The 20,755-nt window shown below is 44.6% G+C and overlaps 1 protein-coding gene across 1 annotated transcript in view; it reads left to right on the top strand.

Annotated features, from left to right (window-relative positions):
• The window catches only part of rad54l2 (RAD54 like 2), an 86,714-nt gene extending 66,467 nt beyond the window's left edge, over window positions 1–20,247 (top strand). Inside the window, exons 14-23 of the mRNA XM_078543827.1 lie at window positions 552–670; window positions 2,193–2,308; window positions 5,162–5,261; window positions 8,584–8,789; window positions 12,287–12,462; window positions 13,503–13,699; window positions 14,283–14,476; window positions 15,305–15,394; window positions 17,038–17,130; window positions 19,070–20,247. Coding sequence (XP_078399953.1) covers window positions 552–670; window positions 2,193–2,308; window positions 5,162–5,261; window positions 8,584–8,789; window positions 12,287–12,462; window positions 13,503–13,699; window positions 14,283–14,476; window positions 15,305–15,394; window positions 17,038–17,130; window positions 19,070–20,049 — 2,271 coding nt within the window. The 3' untranslated portion in view covers window positions 20,050–20,247. The remainder of the gene's footprint in view (window positions 1–551; window positions 671–2,192; window positions 2,309–5,161; window positions 5,262–8,583; window positions 8,790–12,286; window positions 12,463–13,502; window positions 13,700–14,282; window positions 14,477–15,304; window positions 15,395–17,037; window positions 17,131–19,069) is intronic.
• The last annotated feature ends 508 nt before the right edge of the window (window positions 20,248–20,755 follow it).

Here is a 20,755-nt window from a genome sequence, read left to right on the forward strand (position 1 = left end):
GTGTGCAGGCAGTCTGGCTTGCCTTTACCAATAAATACTGTTCCTTGAGCAGCCCATGTGAGGGAGATGATGATTTCCACTGCGCAACCCCCTCCCCCCCCCCCCCCCCGCCAAAATAATTTTATCTTGTTCCTCTTGTCCAACATTCATCTTTGTTGCAATGAGCTGCTCACAGACCTTTGCCACTTCCATTCTGCAACTGGTTTATGCGATCTACTTGGGGCTGCCTTGTATTATTCCTTAATCTCCCCCCGCCCCCCACTCCATTCTCTGAGCGAGGTGAAGTGTCTAGACCCTTAGAGGAGAATTGGATGCGAATTGACATTCTGTTACTGGGGTGCCGTATCACGTCACCTTTACAGAGTCTCTGTCCTCTGATCCCTTTTAACAAGCACTTGGCTTCCCACTGTGGGCTCTATTCCAATAATGGACTCAGCTAACCATCTATTTATTTTGCTCACTGTTCTCTCCCTTGTGTAAAATACTATATGATCTTTTAGAACCTAATACAGATGAATTAAGTGGACTGTTCTTTCTCTATCTCTCCTCAGGCTAAAGATGTGTTGGCAAACTATCAAACTGGCTTGCTAGAGAACTCTGCAAAAATGGTCCTGCTGTTTGAGCTGATTGAAGAGAGCTTGAAGCTCGGGGACAAGATCCTTGTGTTTAGGTAAGGGAGCATTAAGGAGAATGATGCACGAAATGGTAAGGGTCAGATCAAAGTTCCCGCTGTGCACAGTTTTTATTTCGTTTTCTCTGAAGGCGCTGATTCACGCTGGGATGTGGTTCACCAGGAATCCATTGGAGATTGTTTTGACAGTAGGGGAAGTATCACTGTTTGGGTTGACCTGGCCTTTGTCCGATAGCTGCACATGTACGCTTCCCAGCAAGCTGCCACTGTGTGGCCTTCAGGAGCCTTGATTAATGTTTTGGCACTCTTCCCCCAGGACTACTAAGCCCAACTGTTGTGTTCCTGCAATCGCATTGAGATCTGATAATTCAATAAAGTTGGAGATGAAACATGAGGCTTTGCTGCTCTGTGTAGCTCTGCAATGTTAGGTGTTTCATTGAACCCTTAGGAATACTAACTTCCTCCATACCCTGGCTAATTGGGTTGAGGATCCCTGTTCACCCAGTGGGTAAATGCCTCTCCCATTATGATACTGAGGCACATACCAACGAGGTTGCAAAATGCTGCCCTAAAGTAACTGATGCCACTGGATTGGCAATAAAGCACTACAGTTGGCTTTGGCACACTTGGGTGAAGGAGGGGAAAATCAGCCAGAGTTCTTGCCCCGATCACTGTTAAGTAATTCCTGCTGGAAAGGAAAGGTATGTGCCTGTAGAGTGGAGACGAGATCATTCTCAAAGCAGATCTGCACACTTTACCAACTCTGAGATGAGTCACTTCCCTTTACAGCGTCCTTTAAATATCTTTGAATGACTAGCTTATTTCTTATGCCTGAGCTCTGAAGCCAAAAGCAGCTTTGATCCTTTGATAATTCCCTCTTTTAAAATGAGCCTAATTTATTTTCTGCATTTGTTTTACTTATCTTCATTTAAGCTTGCAGAAAGGGTTAACTCTTGAGACTAAAATAAGCAACTTTCAATGTTTCCAACCATATACCAAAAAAAAATTGATATTATCCTTCCAGGACTCTGGTGCCCAGAGAGAGCATTTTAAACTGTGCAGAACAGGTTGCATGAGCTGGAGATGTGGGAGTGGCTAGAGACCTGTGACAGTTAAATGGGGGTACAGATCTCTGGCAGTAGAGCAGGGTGGTGCGGTACTGAGTCTAGTGCAAGTATGTCACTATTGAACAGGGTAACTACTGGGTTGTTGGGGTGGGGGGGTTGGTTCAGACTTGTAAGTATAGTACAAAGTGCTGCACCGTGGGGTACAGGTCTGTCACAGGTATTGAGAGCAATTTGAAGTAATGAGTTGAGCATATCACAAGAGAAGCATAATGCACAATATGAATAGTGTATTGGCTTAAGAATTGGTACCAATTTTCTAAATAAACCTAGCAAGAACACTGCTTTGATTTCCTCCTGTTCTATAGTTTCCTCCCAGAATATGATTGATTGAATGTGAGTTTAACACCAGAGGCATTGGTCATTATGGGAATTGTGCCTTTCAGTCTCCTGGGCTTTTCACTGTTCTTGTCTTTTTTTTGCCCTCCTTTCTGTAGCCAGAGCCTTTCTACACTCTCAGTCATTGAGGAATTTCTTGGAAAGAGATCGATGCCAACAAAAACAGTCTCTGAGGAACCTTCACAACCCTGGATCCGGAATGTTAACTATTACCGTAAGCATACAGCAGCCTTGTCTTTCTAATTGAAATCAGATAGGAGCAAAGGCTTCAGGTCACATATTAATTCAGATTAATTTTAAAGCTGCATGGGATCATTTTTGAAAAAAAAGTAAACAACAATGCCATCTTGTGGATAAATTCACACACCTGTTTACAAAATGTGACCTGGTCCTTGTACAAAATATTTTGTCCCTTGCAACAATAACTTATTTGTATAGTGCCTCAATGTAATGAAACATAGCAAGGTGCTTCACAGGAGCATTATGAAACAAAATATGCCAAGACACATGGGTAGAAATTATTTTTTTTTTATTATTCATTCATGGGATGTGGGCTTCACTGGATGGGCCAGCATTTTTTGCCCATCCCTGGTTGCCCTTGAGAAGGTGGTGGTGAGCTTGCCTTCTTGAACCACTGCAGCCCATGTGGTGTAGGTACACCCACAGTTTTTATTTTGAGACTTTGTTGTGGCTTGATAAAACGTGGTGGCTTGCTAGGCCATTTCAGAGGGCATTTAAGTGTCAACCACATTGCTGTGGGTCTGGAGTCAGACCATGTATGGACGGCAGATTTCCTTCCCTAAAGGACAATAGTGAACCAGGTGGGTTTTTACGACAATTGACAATGGTTTCGTGGTCATCATTAGACTTCTAATTCCAGACTTTTATTGAATTCAAATGCCACCATCTGCCTTGGCAGGATTTGAACCTGGGTCCCCAGGGCATTTCTCTGGGTATCTGGATTAATAGTCCAGCGACAATACCATTACACCATAGGTCAAGAGACTAAAAGCTGGGTCAGAGAGTTTTAAGGAGCATCTTAAAGAGGAAAGCAAGGTAGAGAGGTTTAAGGAGGGAATTCCAAGCTTTGGGGCTTAGATAACTAAAGGCACAGCTACCAATGGTGGAGCGATTAAAATCTGAGATACACAAGAAGCCAGAATTATGTTAGTGCAGAGATCTTGGAGGCTCCCTCATTTCCCCCCTCCCTCTCCACAACTCCCTCTCACATTTCCCTCCTCCTCAGATCCACCCTCACCCTCACCCCATCATGTTTCCCGCCCCCCCCACCGACCACTCGGAAAACCGTATTTTGTTGCCGGAGCCCTCGGACCCACGACACTTCTGCTGGCCCGCTGCCCAGATAGACTGTATTCTGGGGCAGATCAGCCTTGGTCTTATTTGGTGGCGGGTCGGGCTTGAGGGACCAAATGGCCTACTCCTGCATCTATTGTATTTAAGGTAGGTAGGTCAGGTGTTTCTCACGTGTCGGTGCAGACTCGATGGGCCGAAGGGCCTCTTCTGCACTGTGATCTGTGATTATGGAGCTGCAGAAGATTACGGAGATAGGGAGGGGCGAGTCCATGGAGGGATTTGAAGACAAGGCTGAGAATTTAAAAACAAGACGTCGATTGACTGGGAGCCAGTGTAGGTCAGTGAGCAAGGGGGTGATAGGTAAATGGGACTTCGTGCAAGTTAAGACACAAGCAGCAAAGTTTTGGATGAACTCAACTTTATGGAAGGGAGAATGGAAGTCCACCCAGGAGTGAATTGAAATAGTCAAGTCTTGAGGTGATAAAGTCAAATACAAGATTTCAGCTGATTAGCTGACACGGGAGCGAGGTTGGGTGCTGTTACAGCAGTGGAAATGGGCATTCTTTGTGATGGCATGAACATGTGATTGGAACTCATCTCAGGGTCAGATATGACGCACAGTGCAAACAGATTGTTTTTTTTCTTGGACGGTTCCCAGGGCAAGTGATGGAGTCGATAGACAGGGAATGAGTTTGGAGCAGGAATTGAAACAATGGCTTTGGTCTCCTTAATATTATATTGGAGGAAATTTCTGCTCATTCAGCACTTGATGTCAGATAAGTAATCTGATTATTTAGCAACATTGGAGGAGTTGAGAGAGCTGGTGGTGAGGCAGAGCAAGTGTCAGTACATGTGAAAACTAACTCTGCTTTCAGATGATATCACCGAAGGGTAGCATGTAGATGAGAACTAGGAGGGGCCCAAGGATAGATCCTTATGATCCTCCAGAGGTAACAGTGTGAAAACAGGAAAAGAAAGAATTGCAAGTGATGCTCTGGCTGCAATTATATAGGTGAAAATGCAAACCAGTTCCTTGCAGCTTTTTATTTTGATTCTGAGGAAGACCAGTCTAACCTCTTGTGATTTATTCTGTAAAGGACTGTACCTTGTAATTGGGAACCCTTTTAAAATTCAGACTGTTGCAAATATTTGCCTTCAGGCTCAATATTCTGTCCCCCTTAACTATGCGTCCACCATGATAGTTGTTCAATACCAACTCACCTTACCTGTTAAAAACTGACACTTGTTAAGCATTCCCCAGGGAATCGAATAGTAAATCGAGGGGTGGTGGAATCATTCCTGTTTGTTTTCCCAACAAATATACCATTTATGGAAATGGCAACATAGTGGTAATGTTACTGTACAAGTAATCCAGAAGCCTGGACTAATGCTGCAGAGTCATGAGTTCAATCTGGGGGAATTTGGATTCAACTAACTAAGTAAACCTGGAATGAAAAGCTAGTCTCAGTAATGGTGACCACGAAACCGTTGTCATAAAAATCCATCTGGTTCACTAATGACCTTTAAGGGAAGGAAATCTGACATCCTTAGTTAATCTGGTGTATATGTGACTCCAGACCCACAGCAATGTGTTGGCCGTCTAAAATGGCTCCAATACATGTGATGACAAGAATTTGTGTGTGATTGCTGTAGTTTTGTCAAGTATTAATCTATTTGGCTAACAGAGATCGTATCCCGTAGTACAAGCAATGTTTAAATGGATATTTTATGAAATATTCATCAACTGTTGCAGGACTAGATGGAAGCACCTCTGCGATGGACCGGGAGCGGCTGATCAACCAGTTCAATGATCCTCGAAATACTAAAGCCAATCTCTTCCTGCTGTCTACTCGGTGAGTATGATCTGTTAAAGACCAGTGGATCGATTCTACTTCATTGGTATTTGTGTGACAGCAACCCCCCCTCCCCCTTCCAACACCCCCCACAGCCACCACCACCTGTCCAGTGATCATAGCACAACAAGTTAGTTGGGCGATGCTGCTGGAAACTGAAGGTGTATTCAATTGGGGAATAGTTTAATGCTAAATGTGTGGATTTGCTTTGTGCTGTGTCTATGCAAGTGACCTGTCAGCAACTCATTGCTCAGGATTAGCAGGAAGTCAGTGCCACATATTTATACGTCCCTCCCTAGCCCCACACTCTGGAGCTAGTCTCTTTGTAGTCTTGGTCTCCTGAACTGTGCTTTAAACCCCATGTGCTTTCCATCACTACTGCCATCTCCACAGCATTGTCCATCTCAGTTCATCTGTTGCTGAAACCTGAAACATGCTTTAATCAGCTCCAGATTTGGTGCACACCTTCCTGGCCTCCCACCCTCCATTATGTCCAAAATTTCATGCCCTCCTGCAAAAAGTCTCATTTGCTCCTCATCCCTGTTCTTCACTGTTCCCACATTCCCCAACACACTAAATTTAATCTTCTCATTCATAAGTCCCTCCATGAACTTGCCCCACTCTACCTGCAATCTCCCTCCTCCTAACTGCTCTTTCCTTCATTACATCCTCTTTGTGTAGCTCTTCCCTCCCACAACCCCCCCCTCCCTGACTCCACCCACCTTGTTCTAACTCTTTGCTCCTTTTGTTCTAACTCTTTGTTCCTTTTCTATCTCTCAACATTCAAAAATATCCCAAGAACACTTCTCTCTCAAACTTTCAGTCACCCCTTCCTAATCGCTCTTCATGGGCTAATGTTCATTTCCCTGCTTGTCATTTGTGAAACACCTTGGAACATTTCTTTACATTAAAGATGCAGTATAAATGTAGTTGCTGCTGTGCACCCTGCTTTATATTGAAGTGATGAGTCAGTGGGGCTCTATAAACTGCAGATTTTATCGTATATCACCTAATGTTATAGGTTGATTTCAGTTAAAACTGGAAGGATTGTGTGTGGAGTTCAGGTACACATCTGCAAGGTTCTTGATGCAGAACTGCAGTTTCCAAGGTGCAGTCACGTAGCAGATGGTGAACCCGTGGAGTCAGCCGGCATGTTGACAATGCCTTAGATGAGGTGGTGTCTTGTGACCTTGGTTGGGAATTGGTCAGGAGTTAGGAGGCAGAGACTGGGCATGAAGGAAATGTTCTCTGACACAATGTAGTAAGTGGTGCTCCCCCAGGATTCTACTGAGGTGTCAGCTTTTCACCATATTTATCAATGATTTGGATGAAGGAATAGAAAATTGTATATCCAATTTTACTGATTTCTGTGCAGCACAAAATCTTGTGCAGATGAGCATGGGAGGCTATAAAGGAACATTGATTAAGCAAATGTGGGGAAGCATGAGGCCATCCACTTTGACCCAAGAAAGACAAATTGGAATATTTTCTTAATGGTGCAAGACTAGGAGTTGTGGAGGAGCAGAGGGATTTTGATGTCTTTGGGCGCAAATTGCTAAAAGCTAGTGGATAGGTACAAAAAGTAATCAAAAAGGTTCTTGAAAATCTGCCTTTATCTCAATGGGACTGAAATTCAAAGGGGTAGAAGTTATGCATTTGTATAGAGCCTTGATCAGTATTGTGGAATATTATGTTCAGTTTTAGGCACCAGACCTCAGGAAGGATATATTGGCCCTGGAAGCGGGTTCGATGGCAATTCACTAGAATGATACCAGGGCTTATGATGGGAAAAAGTGGCCAATTTCTCAGATTGGCCTGAGAGGCTAAAGCGTTAGACGATTCTTTGTCTGTGGACCAGCATGCCAAGTTAATTTGGCCACCAAGACAAAGGTGCAACACCTTATTCCACCCAAATCTAGTTACTAGCACAACCAGTGCCTACACAGCTGTGATGCAGAAGTGGTTAACCTCGGTGATAGGAGTGCTTTTAGAAACAATAATCTGGGACAAAATTAACAGTCACTTTTTTGAGGTGGCAGCAACGAGGGTTACTGAGGGTAATTTAGTTGATGTGATGTATATGGATTTCCAAATGGCGTTTGGTAAAGTGCCACATGATGGGCTTGCCAGCGAAGTTGAGCTCATGAAACAAAAGGGACAATGGTCACAAAGATACAAAGTTGCCTGAGTGACTGGGTACAGGGAGTAGTGGCGAAGGGTACTTTTTTGGAGTGATGGAAGGTATATAGTGGGGTTCCCCAGGGGTCAGTACTTAAGAGCACTGCTTTTTTGATATAAATTAATAATCTAGAGTTAGGCGTGCAGGGTACAATTTCAAACTTTGCAGATGACTCAAAACTTGGAAGTACTTGAACTATGAGGAGGTTAGTGATAAACTTCAAGAGGGCATTGATAGGCTAATGAAGTGGGCAGACACAAAGCAGATGCAATTCAATGCAGAGAAATATGAAGTGATGCACTTTGGAGAAGAAATGTAAACTACAGTGTGCAATTCTAAAGTTGGGGGGAAACAAGGAGCAAAGGGACCAGGGGGTAAATGTGCACAAATTGTTGAAGGTGACGGGGCAGGTTGGGAAAGTGGTTAAAAGGCAAATGTTTTCCTGGGTTTTTTATAAAGAGAGGCAAAGAGTCCAAAAACAAGGAAGTTATGATGCATCTTTATAAGACAGTGGTCTGGCTTCAACTGGAGTATTTTGTCTAATTCTGGACACCACACTTTAAGGAGATGCGAAGGCTTTGGAGATGCTGCAGAAAAGATTCATGAAATGGCTCCAGGGATGAAGGACTTCAGTTACGTGGACAAAATCATGAGGGATCTAGACAGAGTAGAGAAAAACTGTTCCCATTGGCAGAACCAGAGGACACCAATATAAGGTGAACAGTAAAGAACCACCAGTGACATAAGGGAACACCTTTTTTATATGCTGCGAGTGGTTAGGATCTGGAATGCACTGCCTGAGAGGGTGGTAGAGGCAGAATCAAACATGGCTTTCAAAGCAGAATTGGTCAGTCACCAACATAAACCCCAAACCATGGCACATTCTATTACACTGGATACTATGTAGTATGATGGTATTTTGTAAGCGGAGTACACTGTGGAACTCCTTGCCTTCATCAGGCTTCCCTTCATTCTATACTGTACAAGCTTCTAAAAGCTAAACCTGGTGTCATGAACCTCAACCTTCTGAATTCATGTGTCGGGTTCTTCACTTGCATTCTTAATTGCAGCAGTTATCCAGCAGCTTGTCCCAAAGTTGACGGTGCTCAGCTGACTGGTTGGTTGTGCTTCATTCCTCCGCAGAGCTGGCTGCTTGGGAATCAATCTGGTTGGGGCCAATCGGGTGGTGGTGTTTGACGCGTCCTGGAACCCCTGTCACGATGCCCAGGCGGTGTGTCGTGTGTATCGTTACGGTCAAAAGAAGCCTTGTTACATCTACCGGCTGGTGTCTGACTACACACTGGAGAAGAAGATCTATGATCGACAGATCTCCAAGCAGGGCATGTCTGGTAAGGGTGCTGAGTTTAAAAAGCAGACTGTCGTTCTGATGAAAGTAGTTACCTAAAATGTTATTTCTCTCTCTCTCTCTCTCTCTCTGTCAATACTGCTTGACTTGCTGAGTGCTTCTGTTTTTATTGTGGCTTTCCAATATCCAATTTACTTTCGTGTCATCCGAGGGTAATGCCTGTGGAATTTTAACAAGTTGGAATCTCAATAGCACCATCTGATGGTGCTCCCATGTTCTGCACCATCGGGCAGAAGGACATGGGTTATTGGTCCCAATACTTCATCGTTCTCAGATTCTGATCACTGTAACTCCTGCTGCCAGACGGAAAATCGTCTGTAACAATTGTGTATGTGCACTCAACCCACACTGTGGCTGTTGCCGCGTGCGCACCTGATGCCTCTCCGGTTGGCGGCATAACCGTCAGTGTTACAGCAAATTCCAATTTCTGCACAGCATGGCTAGCTCGTTTGAAAGATAACAGGACCATGACTCTGTGATTAATTGTCACATTGGGTGATGATTTTTTTAATTGATTTTTATTTTTTATCCAAAATACTGAACAATTGTGGTGACTAACGGCCCTTGTCGCAGGTACGAGAATTCTAAAGCGTGAACAGAGGTTTCCTGGGAGAGCCCAACCACTGAAGGATACATTCATTTGAAGAAAATAGTGAACGTTAGTAAATAATGGTTGCTTGAGTAAAGCCCATAAACTTAATGCTTCTCCAAGTCTTTTTGATAGCACCTGCAAAAAGTCTTATCAGGAATGCATCGGTATTTTTTAATGAGAATTTTAATAATGATAGTGGCATCCATCTATCTACGAGAAATGATGGATATGCAGCAAACAATCCATTTTTGTGGGGTGTTTTCATTCAGTGCACCTTTGCTAATGGCTTTGAAGGCCATTCCTTGAGAGGCAGGTTTCGCCACAAGTGCCGCACATGGTGCTGCCAAGTTATGTTGTAGGTTGTTGTTTTCAGCATTGATGTCTGTTGCCAAGCTGCTGTTGCCACTGGTTGTCATGGCAGTGCATGCCAGCTCACAGGAGGTGTCACCATTTCCCTCTTTTCGCCAGCTAGTGATTCCCAGGTGTGATAGTTTATGTTTAGGGCCTTCATGTCATGATTGCAAGCACCCTTGAAGCAAAGCCTTGGGCATCCCACTGGTCGCCTGGCTCCTCACCATACAGAAGGTCCTTGGGTATGCGACTGTTTTCCATCTTGCAGATATGTCTGATCCACCGTAGTCACCTGTGTTTGATTAATTACAACTCACTCGGGAGCTCTGCCTTTGAGAGGAGTGTCACACTTGTGATTTTTGTCTTGCCAGGATGTACCCAAAGTGCAACGCATGCAGTGAAGATAGAAATTATTCAGCTTCTTTTCTAGGCAGCTGTAAATCGCCCATGCTTCACAGCCAAACAGCAAAGTACTGAGAACACAGGGCCAATCTGATGGTTTATAAGGCCTAAGGGTCAGCTTGCTATCATTCCATGCATGTTTCACTAGTCAGCCAAAGGTGGTAGCTGCTTTCCCTATGTGTGTATCGAGCTCAGCATCAAAGGACAGATTGTCATCTTGGACCCATGGTAGCAGAACCTGCTAACCACTTCTATAGGGGTGTTATTGGATGTGTTCAGGGCAGTGATGCAACACCTTGCCCCATGACCACGATTTTCTTAATGCTTACAGTCAGGGAGGACAAGTTACAGGCATGGGAGAGAGAGAGTCCATTAGTCTTTGAAGCCGAGTTTCACTGTGGAAGACTCGTGCAACATTGTCAGCATAGAGGAGTTCCACTCATAATGCGATGTGTTATTTTCGCTTTGAGAGATTGTAAAGTTTGCCATCTGACCTATTGTGCAAGTAGACTCCTTCCATATCCATAGAGAAGGCAAATGGCAGGAAATGGAGAAGATGATGCCAGAGTGCAGGCTAAAACACACCCCTGTTTCACTCCATTTTTCACTGTGAAACTGTCAGAAGTGGAGCCATCAAACTATACAGTGCAGTACATGTTGTCATGGAAGGTTGAGACTGAGGAGCTTTGGTGGACAGCCAAATTTTTACAAAATCTTGTAAAGCCCAAGATGTGGTGAAAGGCCCAGGCTGACTAACTGCTGATGTTGAATGCCTTACTGAGAGCTAAGAAAATAAGGTAAAGGGGTACACCCATAGGAGGTGTATAGCCATAATAATGGCTTACAAATGAACAGAACAGTCAACCCTAACATGATTCTGTTTTAATTTACTCCCGGTTTGTTTGTTTGTTTGCAGCTTAATTTAAGCGGTCTTATCTATTTGCAGATGATACAATGTATTATAAGACGCCAGTTACACTTGAAAGTATTTCTCAGTTTCTGCGACTAATGCTGCCTTTGCACATGTGCAGGAAGTGCTTCCCCTAGTGTTGTAGCACAGATGAACATAACCATTCAGAATTCTGATCAGTTCCATTGCATCAGTTTTCTCCTAGTGTTTTTTTTTGTGTGGATTTTGTGCTCCATAAAATGAGGGATTTTAGTGCAAGGAATTGAAGCATTTTCATTTAAGATGTGCAGTGTCAGTATCGAGCTCCTGCAGAGTCAGGTGCAGGGTGGGTAGATGCAAGGAAAAACTTCTGCCACCACAAGGATGCCCTTGACTGAACCAGTGTGACTCTTCCCTTTTCTCTCAGCAGCTGTGTTCAAAGCTCTGGCAGAGATTCCCAATTTGCACTGTTGATTTAATGAAGGACAAGCAACTGATTGAAAGAACGTAGAATTCTAAGTAATTCTGCACTGCTTTTCTAAAGGCTAAAGGATACGTCCACACACCGTCAGTCAGCCTGGACCTTTCACCACCCTGTTAGTTTTAAGGGAACTTTAGTTCCCAGGATCACAAAGGTAATTTCAAGGCTGTGAGGGAATTTAGCTCCTTCCATCTGATTTCATAGTTTATGGAATATTTGCCATCCCTTTGTACTGAGGAGGTGCTGTACTGACTTTCAGATGAAACAAAGTGAGGCCCCTTCTTCCCTCTTGGGTGGATGTAAAAGATCCCATAGCCCTATTTTGACGAAGAGTGGGCGAGTCCTCCCAGTATCCTGACCAATACTTATCCTTCAACCTTCATTGCTAAAATAGGTTATCTAGTCATTTATTTCATTTCTGTTTGTGAGAGCTTGCTGTGCACAAATTGCTTGTCACATTTCCTAAATTACAGCAGCAACTACTCTTCAAACATACTTAATTAGCCATAAAGTATTTTGGGACATTCTGAGGTTGTGAAAAGTGCTATATAAATGCAAATATTTCTCTTTTCTTTACCTGGGATGGGTGCGTGGCTGTTGAATTATTGGGGCAGATAGTCATGTGTCAAATCCACAGAGCCTGTTGCAGTCTCCATCCAAGGTGCTGGTCTGCAGTTATTCCAATGATGGAGATGGAGGGATATCATAACCAAGAAATAAGCTAAATGAGCTGCAAGTGATTACTTGTTCATCTGTATCCCACAGACCGTGTCATTGATGATCTAAACCCAGTGCTGAATTTCACCCGGAAAGAAGTGGAATCACTCCTGCATTTTGTGGAAGAGGAGCCGATTTCGTCAGATACCAACTTAGAACCAGAGAAAATATGTGATGCAGTGATTCTCAGAGCATGCGCCAAACATAAACAACTTGTCACCAAGGTATAACTTTCCATGTTCAGCATAAAGATTCAGGACCAGCTGGGGATGCAGATTCATGGCCTTTTTCCCTGTATGATACAAGTTAATGAATGGTTGTCTGGTTGAATGCACATTATGACTGAGCCATGCAGCCTAGAGGGCTCAATCCCTGGTCTGAAGCCAAGTTAGCTGATTCTACATAGGATATACCGTACAGAAGCAAGCCATTCGGCCCACCAGCCCATGCCAGTGTTTGTGCTCTACTTGAGCCTCCTCCCATTTTCCTCATCTAAATCTACCATTGTAACCCTTTATTCAATTTTCCCTGATAAACTTGTCTGGTTTTCCCTCAAATGAGTCTATACTATTTGCTTCAACCACTTCCGGTGGTAGTGAGTTCGGCATTCTCACCACTCTTTGCGTGAAGAAGTTTCTTTTGAATTCCCGAATGAATTTCTTGGTGACTGTCTTATATTGATGGCCTCTACTTCTGTTCTTCCCCCCAAAAAGAAACATTCTCTCCTTATCTATCAAAATCTTAAATTTATTCAAGGGATAACAATTGGCCTTTGCATTGGGCCACGGAGATGTCAAAGAGCTAGGATTCTTGACCTTGACTACTGCCTGTTAAACACTTACACAAAGGATCATAGAAATCTGGAACACCGTTTCCCTGCCTCCCAAAAGGGCTGTGCATTCTGGGGGACAATCTTAAAACTAAGTTTAGTAGATTTTTGTTGATTCAGAATTTCGAGGGATATGGAATAAAAGCAGGTAAATGAAGCTGAGGTACAGATCAACAATAATCCAGTAGAAAGTGGAGCAAGCTCAAGGGTCTGAATGACTTACTCCTGCTTTGTTCCTGTGTTCCTCCGTGCAAGCAAACATAGACCTGCTAATTTTAATTCCTCTTTTTAATATTTTCAGTTTTAAAGCTGGGTCCTTCCTCTTCTGTGAGGTTGAGTACCACAGCTGACCTACTTGGCCATCCGGCGTTTTTCTGCGTTCCTTATCATTAGGTTTCCTTTTCTTGAGAAATTAACTGCCGCCTCTTTCTACAGCAACCTTTCCAGCATGAGTCACTGCTGATGGACCGCAAGGAGTACAAGCTGACCAAGGCAGAGAAAAAAGCAGCTAAGAAGAGTTATGAGGATGAGAAGCGGGCATCAGTCCCTTACACCCGACCATCTTATGCCCAGTATTACCCAGCCAGTGACCAGAGCCTTACCAACATCCCCATCTTTAGCCAGCGGCATTGGTATGTAAAAGTCTATTGACTGTGTGTGTGGGTGTGTGCATGTGCGCAGCATAGTACCTGATTACTACAGCTCCCACACTGAGGTAATGTTGGACAAAGCAGCTCTTCTACTTAGATGTGTGTGTGTGTGGGATGTAGGCGGCATCATGTTACCTGAAACTTAAAATTGTACACTATCACCGTGAAAGAAAAATATTGTTGGGTCAACCTTTCTTTGAGCATTTGCTGTGTCATTGAATGGATGTGCCTTTGTCGGTGGCAGCATTTGTGCAGAGTTGAGTTAGAATCTCCCCATCCCCACGTGCCTGTTGAAAACATGTCTCCCCCTTTGGCGAGTCCTCTGAATCGAGGTGGCATATGAGTGGAAGTGGAGGGGATAATTCTGTTCCTCTGTGGGACCTATGTTGTTCGGACATTGGTGCCCAGCTGCCGTACCACCTGAGAAGTGACATGCTCTGAAGCAGTGCAGACTGAGGAAGAGATAACAGTTAAATTTGTGCTCTTTTGGTTGCTTGTGCACAAACTGTTGGATCTTTTAAAGTGTTTTGCTGCGGGTATTTGATGGTCCAATTCTTTCCCACAGGAGGGGACCAATCAAGGGGCTGGATGAGAAGCCAGTGGCTAGTGTTCGCCCTTTACAGTCAACGCCAATTCCAATGATGCCTCGGCAGGTTCCAGGTGGAATGGCAATGCCTGGTTCGGGATTTGGTCCTGTGTTCCCCGTCGGTCACCTCCAGCGGGCTGGTGTTGTGGTGCAGAAAATCGTCACCACCACAGGTAAGCTTTGGCATTCCAAACCAGGGGCACATGACAGCCCACCCTCCTGTTGCCACGGTCCCAATAATAGGTGGGTGATGGGGAATTCTTCCTTAACAATATTCGCAACTGTAAGTGTGGAGGAATTCTTGCTAGACAATAACCCCCAATAGTAGGTGTTAGGAGTGGGGGAGGTGAATGTCACACTGCCTGAAGGGGAAGGCAAGAGCCTCTTCTGACAAGACTCCCAATTGTCTCCCTGAAAGTTGGCAGGAGTTCAGAAAAAATAACCCATCTCTGAAGGGAGAAAACATATACTGCCCCCTGCCCTACCCACAATCCCTTTCCTTAAAGCAGAAGTTTTATTCACTATTCTGGGGGTAGAGGACAGATGAACCTCCTCCACCCCACCAAAACCAAATGAAAGATTTCCCAACTCCATAAGAGTTCTTTCTCAACTGAGCCTGAAAGCTGTAACTTGGCATTGCCTCATGAGGCAAGCATTGGGCCTGATATTTTGGTGTGGGGGGCGGGGAGTGAAGTGGGTGGAGGACAGGGGTGTGGGGTGCAGCGACATGTGGTTGGAGAAGCAGAGGAGAGAAGAATGACAACCATAACTCTGTTCCCGGTGGACAAACACAAACTCCTACTATCAGACCAATATGCTACTTAGATCATGAAAAGAAACCTTCATGGCTTACCATTTCCTCAAACTCCTATAGGGTACTGCATTTTCCATTCTATTCTAAGCAATGATTCCCATGCTGGTTGTAGCTAGTGTTTATAGATTTATGTGTGGTTGGTGGAAGTATTTTATTGTCTTGCTCTTCCTGCTGCTTCCCTTTACAGATATAGTTATTCCTGGAACCAATACATCAACCGATGTCCAAGCAAGGATCAATGCTGGGGAAAGCATCCATGTTATCAGGGGAACAAAAGGTAGCTTATAAGAGCTGTTATTTCATGAGAAAGTAATCAATTGCTGGACCTTCCTGACCCATTTCTCCTCTCCCCACCTCCCCTCATAAGTGAAGCTTTTAAGTTGTAAGCTCACAGGTCAGAGTGCTATCCAACCACAGCGGCCACAAATGTACTGAATCTCCAGCTTTCTCAGCCAAGTGCATGATTGCAACTGAGCCCTTCTGCTTTTGATGTGAGCCAAATACTCTCTCTGAAATGTGCTTCATTTGTTTGGGTAGCCATTTACATGAGTATGCTGTTGTGTGCCTGTTCTTGATCATCTGTGGGGCTAGAGGCATCGTGGAGAAAAGACAGGTGTTGAGAGCAGGGATAAAAGAGACATGATGACCTTAGTGTATGCCCACTTGTCAAATATCAGCCTTAAATCCATTCATATTCTTTTTTCCTCACTTCCTCCTCCATTCCCCTTTTCTTCTTCCCTCTCTCTCCCTTTCTCCCATATACAGCCAGTGTTTGGAGCTGGCTGTTGGGTTGAAGAGTAAAAGTAACCTCGAGTAAAAAAAAAGTAAGAAGCTTAGTCCTGTGCAATCATTTGGGACTGGGGCAAATATTATCAGGCTCTCTATACAAACCTTTGGGGAGTCCCCACACCTTAATTAAACTCTGAAACTAAAAGGCACCAAGTCCAGACGATCTCTGTTCATTGAGGGATGCCATGTTTTCTTAGATTTTCAAGAATGTACATTTAAGTTGTGTACTATTTTTTAATGCAATCTTGCTAACTTGCTGTTGAGGCCATAATCTAAACCTGCACGAGGGCACTCAGGGGTACTGCAGCACTCTGTACTGCAAAATGATGTGTTGTAAATCTATACCCATCCCCTGTACGGTGAACTCATGATTTCCATTGTGTTGAAGCAGTTGCCAAGTAGAAGAACAACTCTACTGCAGGGCTAGTAGTTCTGTTTTCATTGGGCCTTTTTGGAGACTAGGTGACCCTCCTGCCTGGTAGCATTTCATTGCCAACCTTTGGAGAGAAACAGGAGAGGTAAAAGCACAGAATCCTACTTGATTATTTTGTATTATAGTTTCTGTTGGGAGGCAGAAAACTCGGCAGCCATTTTATGCCAGCAAGATCCCACAAACATCGGTGTGGTGACAGCAAGGTAATCTATTTTTCAGGTGTTGATTGAGGGATAAATATTGACCAGGACACTGTTGAGAACTTCCCAGCTGCTGTTTGAAATAGTGCCAAGGAATTTTTTACGTCCACCTGACGAGAAAAAGGGGCCTCTGTTTTAACCTTCTGTTTGAAAGACAGCACCTCTGACAGTGCAGTATTACCTCAGCACTGCTCTGAAGTGTCAGACAGGAATTTATTCACTTATCTCTGAACAGGAATGCTATTACTGAGCCACGGCTGTACACAGTAAAGGAGTCCCAGAGGCACATGGCCTCAACAGATCCAATGGTCCAGGAGTGAATGGCGGCGCAGCTTCCAGGCCATATGATGACTCGCACAAATGTTTGGCTTTGATTCTGCTAGGCGCTAGGTGTTAAATGCCCCATTTCACTGAGGCAAAGAATAAAACGACTGTGTACTTGAAGCTGATTTATTACATTTTGTTTGCTTATTAAAATGCCATGCACTTTTCTCTTAGGGATGTACATTCGCACATGTGATGGAAGGATCTTTGCCGTACGCATGGGTAATAAACCAAAAGTGACCGAGGGAAACCATGCAGCTGCGTCAGGTGAGATCCTCTGGTTCCACCTTTCCTTAGTTGACTGCTGACTTCCCAAGCGCAGATGTGAAAGGAACATCTTTGCTTATTATCTGATAGACAACACATGGGTAAAACCCACCCACAACACCCATGTAGATGAACCCAAATGCAGTATAGGCTGCTGTATTGGGACAGATCTTTCCCAATAGATGGGGGCAGTATCAGGGAGGAGACCAGTCCTGTTAAAGAGTAACATTAGCCTGAGGCCAGAGTATAGATCAGATACCCAGTTGACTAAGGGGTGGTACAATGCACCTTGGGCTACATGAAGGATGAGAAAATGTTATAAAATGGTTGCTGGGAAGAGAAATGTGAATTCCGACACCCCTACACCTCCCCCACCCCAAAACCCCTGCTCAGGTCTTGATCTGTGCAACTTAGTTTGTAATTGAACCACTCGGGAGAAATCTGACTGAATAGTTCAGAATGAAAAGTCTGCTTTTCACAGAGTCTTCTGGATAATCCATCATCATGTTGACAAACCTGTGTTAAAGGGCCAAAGCCCTTAGTGCTGGGCACTACCAAGGTTAAAAAGAACAGACCAGCTTAATCCCAGCATAAGTGATAGGTGACCCTTCGATCTTAAGTTTTCAAAGTCTGTAGATTGCAAGAGGAGAGGAAGAATGAGGGAAGTGACGCGTTCCACTGTTTTCAGAGCCTTGGGAAAGAGTGAGTGAGAGATTTGAATTCAATGCATTGATGAGCAAGTGTATGTTAGGAAGTGTATTTGGAACAAGAGTTCAGAGCAGCACTTACTATAGTAATGTCATTAAGTAAACAAGTTGAAATGATATTACAGCTATAAAATGAATCATGTATGGAGACACCTCATAGAAGAGACATGCAGCAAACTTCAGCAAGGGTTGGAGATGACAAAAAGTACGCTTGAAAATGCAGATTTTGAGATTGGGAGAGGGAGTTTCAGGAAGTAAAAGATAAAATAAAGGTGATTTTCTACATTATCTTTCATGATGGCAGGATATTCTACAGTGCTTCACAGTCAATGAAATAGTTTTAAAATGTAAAGTCTTTAATGTAGGAAACATTACAGGCATTAGGGCAGATGGTGACGGAGTGGTAATGTCACTGGACTAATAATCCAGAGGCCCAGGCTAATGCTGTGGGGACTTGGGTTCATATCCCACCATGACAGCTGGGGGAATTTAAATTCAATCAATAAACTTGGAATATAAAACTAGCCTCAGTAATGGTGACCATGAAACTATTATCAATTATTGTAAAAACCCAGCTGGTTCACTAATGTCCCTTTAGGGAAGGAAATCTGGCAGCCTTACTCGGTCTGGCCTACATTTGAGTCCAGACCCACAGCAATGTGGTTGACTCTGACATGCCCTACCTAGCAAGCCACTCAGTTCAAGGGCAACTAGGGATGGGCAACAAAAGCCGACCTTGCCAGCAACCCAACATCCCATCAAAAAATAAAGAAATAAAACAGGAACCAATTTGTGGACAATAAGGTCCCACAAACAGCAGTGGGATTAGTGATGAAATCCTGCTGGTTGAGGAATAGATATAGGCCAGGACATCAGGTATGTTGAAGGTAACTGGGAAGAGGAGTCCCATGATGGGAACAATCTGAGACTTTGAGGTTGGAAGGGTAGGTGGGAAAAGGCTATTGAGGAATGTTTGTGTTCATTTTGAATTCAGTACACTGGGAATTGAGGAGAGGGTAGTTTGGGCTAATGGTGGCCAACCCAAAGGGGAGAGAAGTGGGGCAATTAGAGATTGAAGGTGAGTGAAAGATTGGCTACAAAAGCTACCCCATCCTGAGGTGTAGCTTACAGGGAAGGCTCTCCACTTCTGGCTGAAGTTATTGAAGGGCAGGGATTGACTTGATCTCCCAGTAGTTCTAACTTGAATTTGTCTGTTAATTTTTTTTTTACAGGTTCACAGGGAGATTCTCTCAATCACGGGAGTCACAGTTCCTCCTCCCCAGACCAGGCACAGAAGGGCCTTTCCCCAGAAGAGATCGCACGGCCCCTTTCCCCAGACAGCCCAGAGATAATAAGTGAGCTCCAGCGTTACGCCGAGGCAGCAGCTGCCAGAGAATCCAGCGACCGGCCGGGGACTGTCACCAACACACAGGGAGACCACAGCAAACTGAGGCAGGCTCAGCCGTCCGAACAACTCCTGGGCATCAACAGCTCAGCCTCGGCCCGTGCTGCTGCCTTGAATGTGCCAACGGCAAGTCGCTATGTGGACTGGACCTCTGGCGCATTTGGGATGGACGTAAGAGGAGGCAAGCGGAAGACTTCCTCTCCTTCCTTGGAGGACCATGCCCGGAAGCAAAGGCATTCAATGCCAACGCAGAACTACTCACTCCCAGCTGGCTTTAACCTATCATCCGTCGGCTTGAGCCCCGAAATGTCTGGGCTGGCTGGTAATTGCCCGACTCTCTTAAACCCCTTGTACAGCGCGGGGAGCCCCTACTACACACTGCCGGGCTTGCTGGGGGACCCGCGGCTGATGTACCCCATGACTACTGATCCGCGACTTGCTGCTAGCACCGCCGGCCCTGCCGTCCCTACCTCAGCGACCGGCGCCGCGGCGCCCTTCATGCTCAATCCAACCTCAACCCTGCCCACGGGCCTGCTCCCCGGCCTGCATCACCCCTTCGCCCAGTCTCTGTTGAATGAGCCCCGGATGTTCGCCCCATACCCGGTGCCCCTGCTCACCAACAGCCTGCCAGCTGGCGTGGGACAAGCCAGCAGAGTCTTTGTACCGTCGTCATCATCGTCTTCTGGCTACCCAGCTCCGGAGCTCCTGGGCACCGCGGCTCCCCAGGTGGACGCGCCCACAGGGTTGGACACTGCCGGCAGTTCGGATGATGACGTCATCGAGGTCACAAGCAGTAACTCGGGGTGACCGACTCCTGATGGACAGGGCTGTTATCCAAATCTTTTTAAATAATTAAATAAATAAACATGTCACTCACCCGAATTTTATGGCCGAAGACGACCATTGTAAATGTTGTCTTTTTTACATTTTTTTTAAATTATTGGCCAAGTGGTTTTTTTTTCATCTTTTTTAAAATAAAATTTTCTGCTGGATTTTTTTTTTCTGTTTCTTGCCTGGAAGGAATTTTTTGCCTTCGGTTAAGAAATTAGCAAAGATTTGACTTAAGTTGAGTAGAGAAGTGCAGTTGTTTCCTTTATTTGGCAGGGGAGAGTGGGGGTCATCAAGGAGCAATGGCACATAAATTGTTTAAAGGGGCCGTGTCTCACAAAAATGTTTGAAGGGGTTGTGTGTCACACAAAATTTGGCTGATACACGTTTATAGTTTTTGTTTTGTGTTTTGGTAAGAGCTGGTGTGCAGAGCAGGCGGGACTTGATGTTTTCAATAGTGGGAGAAAGGAGGTTGAGAGAATTGGTGTATGAGAATCATTTTCTCAAGTTACAAGCCCTGGATCAGAAAGAGCTTTCTAACAGCTTGAGAGAGTAAAATGGGAGAAGAGGGGGTGGGTGAGAGAACTCTCATTACTAGGAAGGAGTAGGATTGAAGAGCTAATGGAGAACTTATCCCCCGATGGCTTAATGTCTGAACACACCATGCAGTGTAATGCTGAGCTGT

The sequence above is a fragment of the Cetorhinus maximus genome, chromosome 6 (assembly GCF_964194155.1).
Source record: "Cetorhinus maximus chromosome 6, sCetMax3.hap1.1, whole genome shotgun sequence".
NCBI classification, from domain to species: domain Eukaryota; kingdom Metazoa; phylum Chordata; class Chondrichthyes; order Lamniformes; family Cetorhinidae; genus Cetorhinus; species Cetorhinus maximus.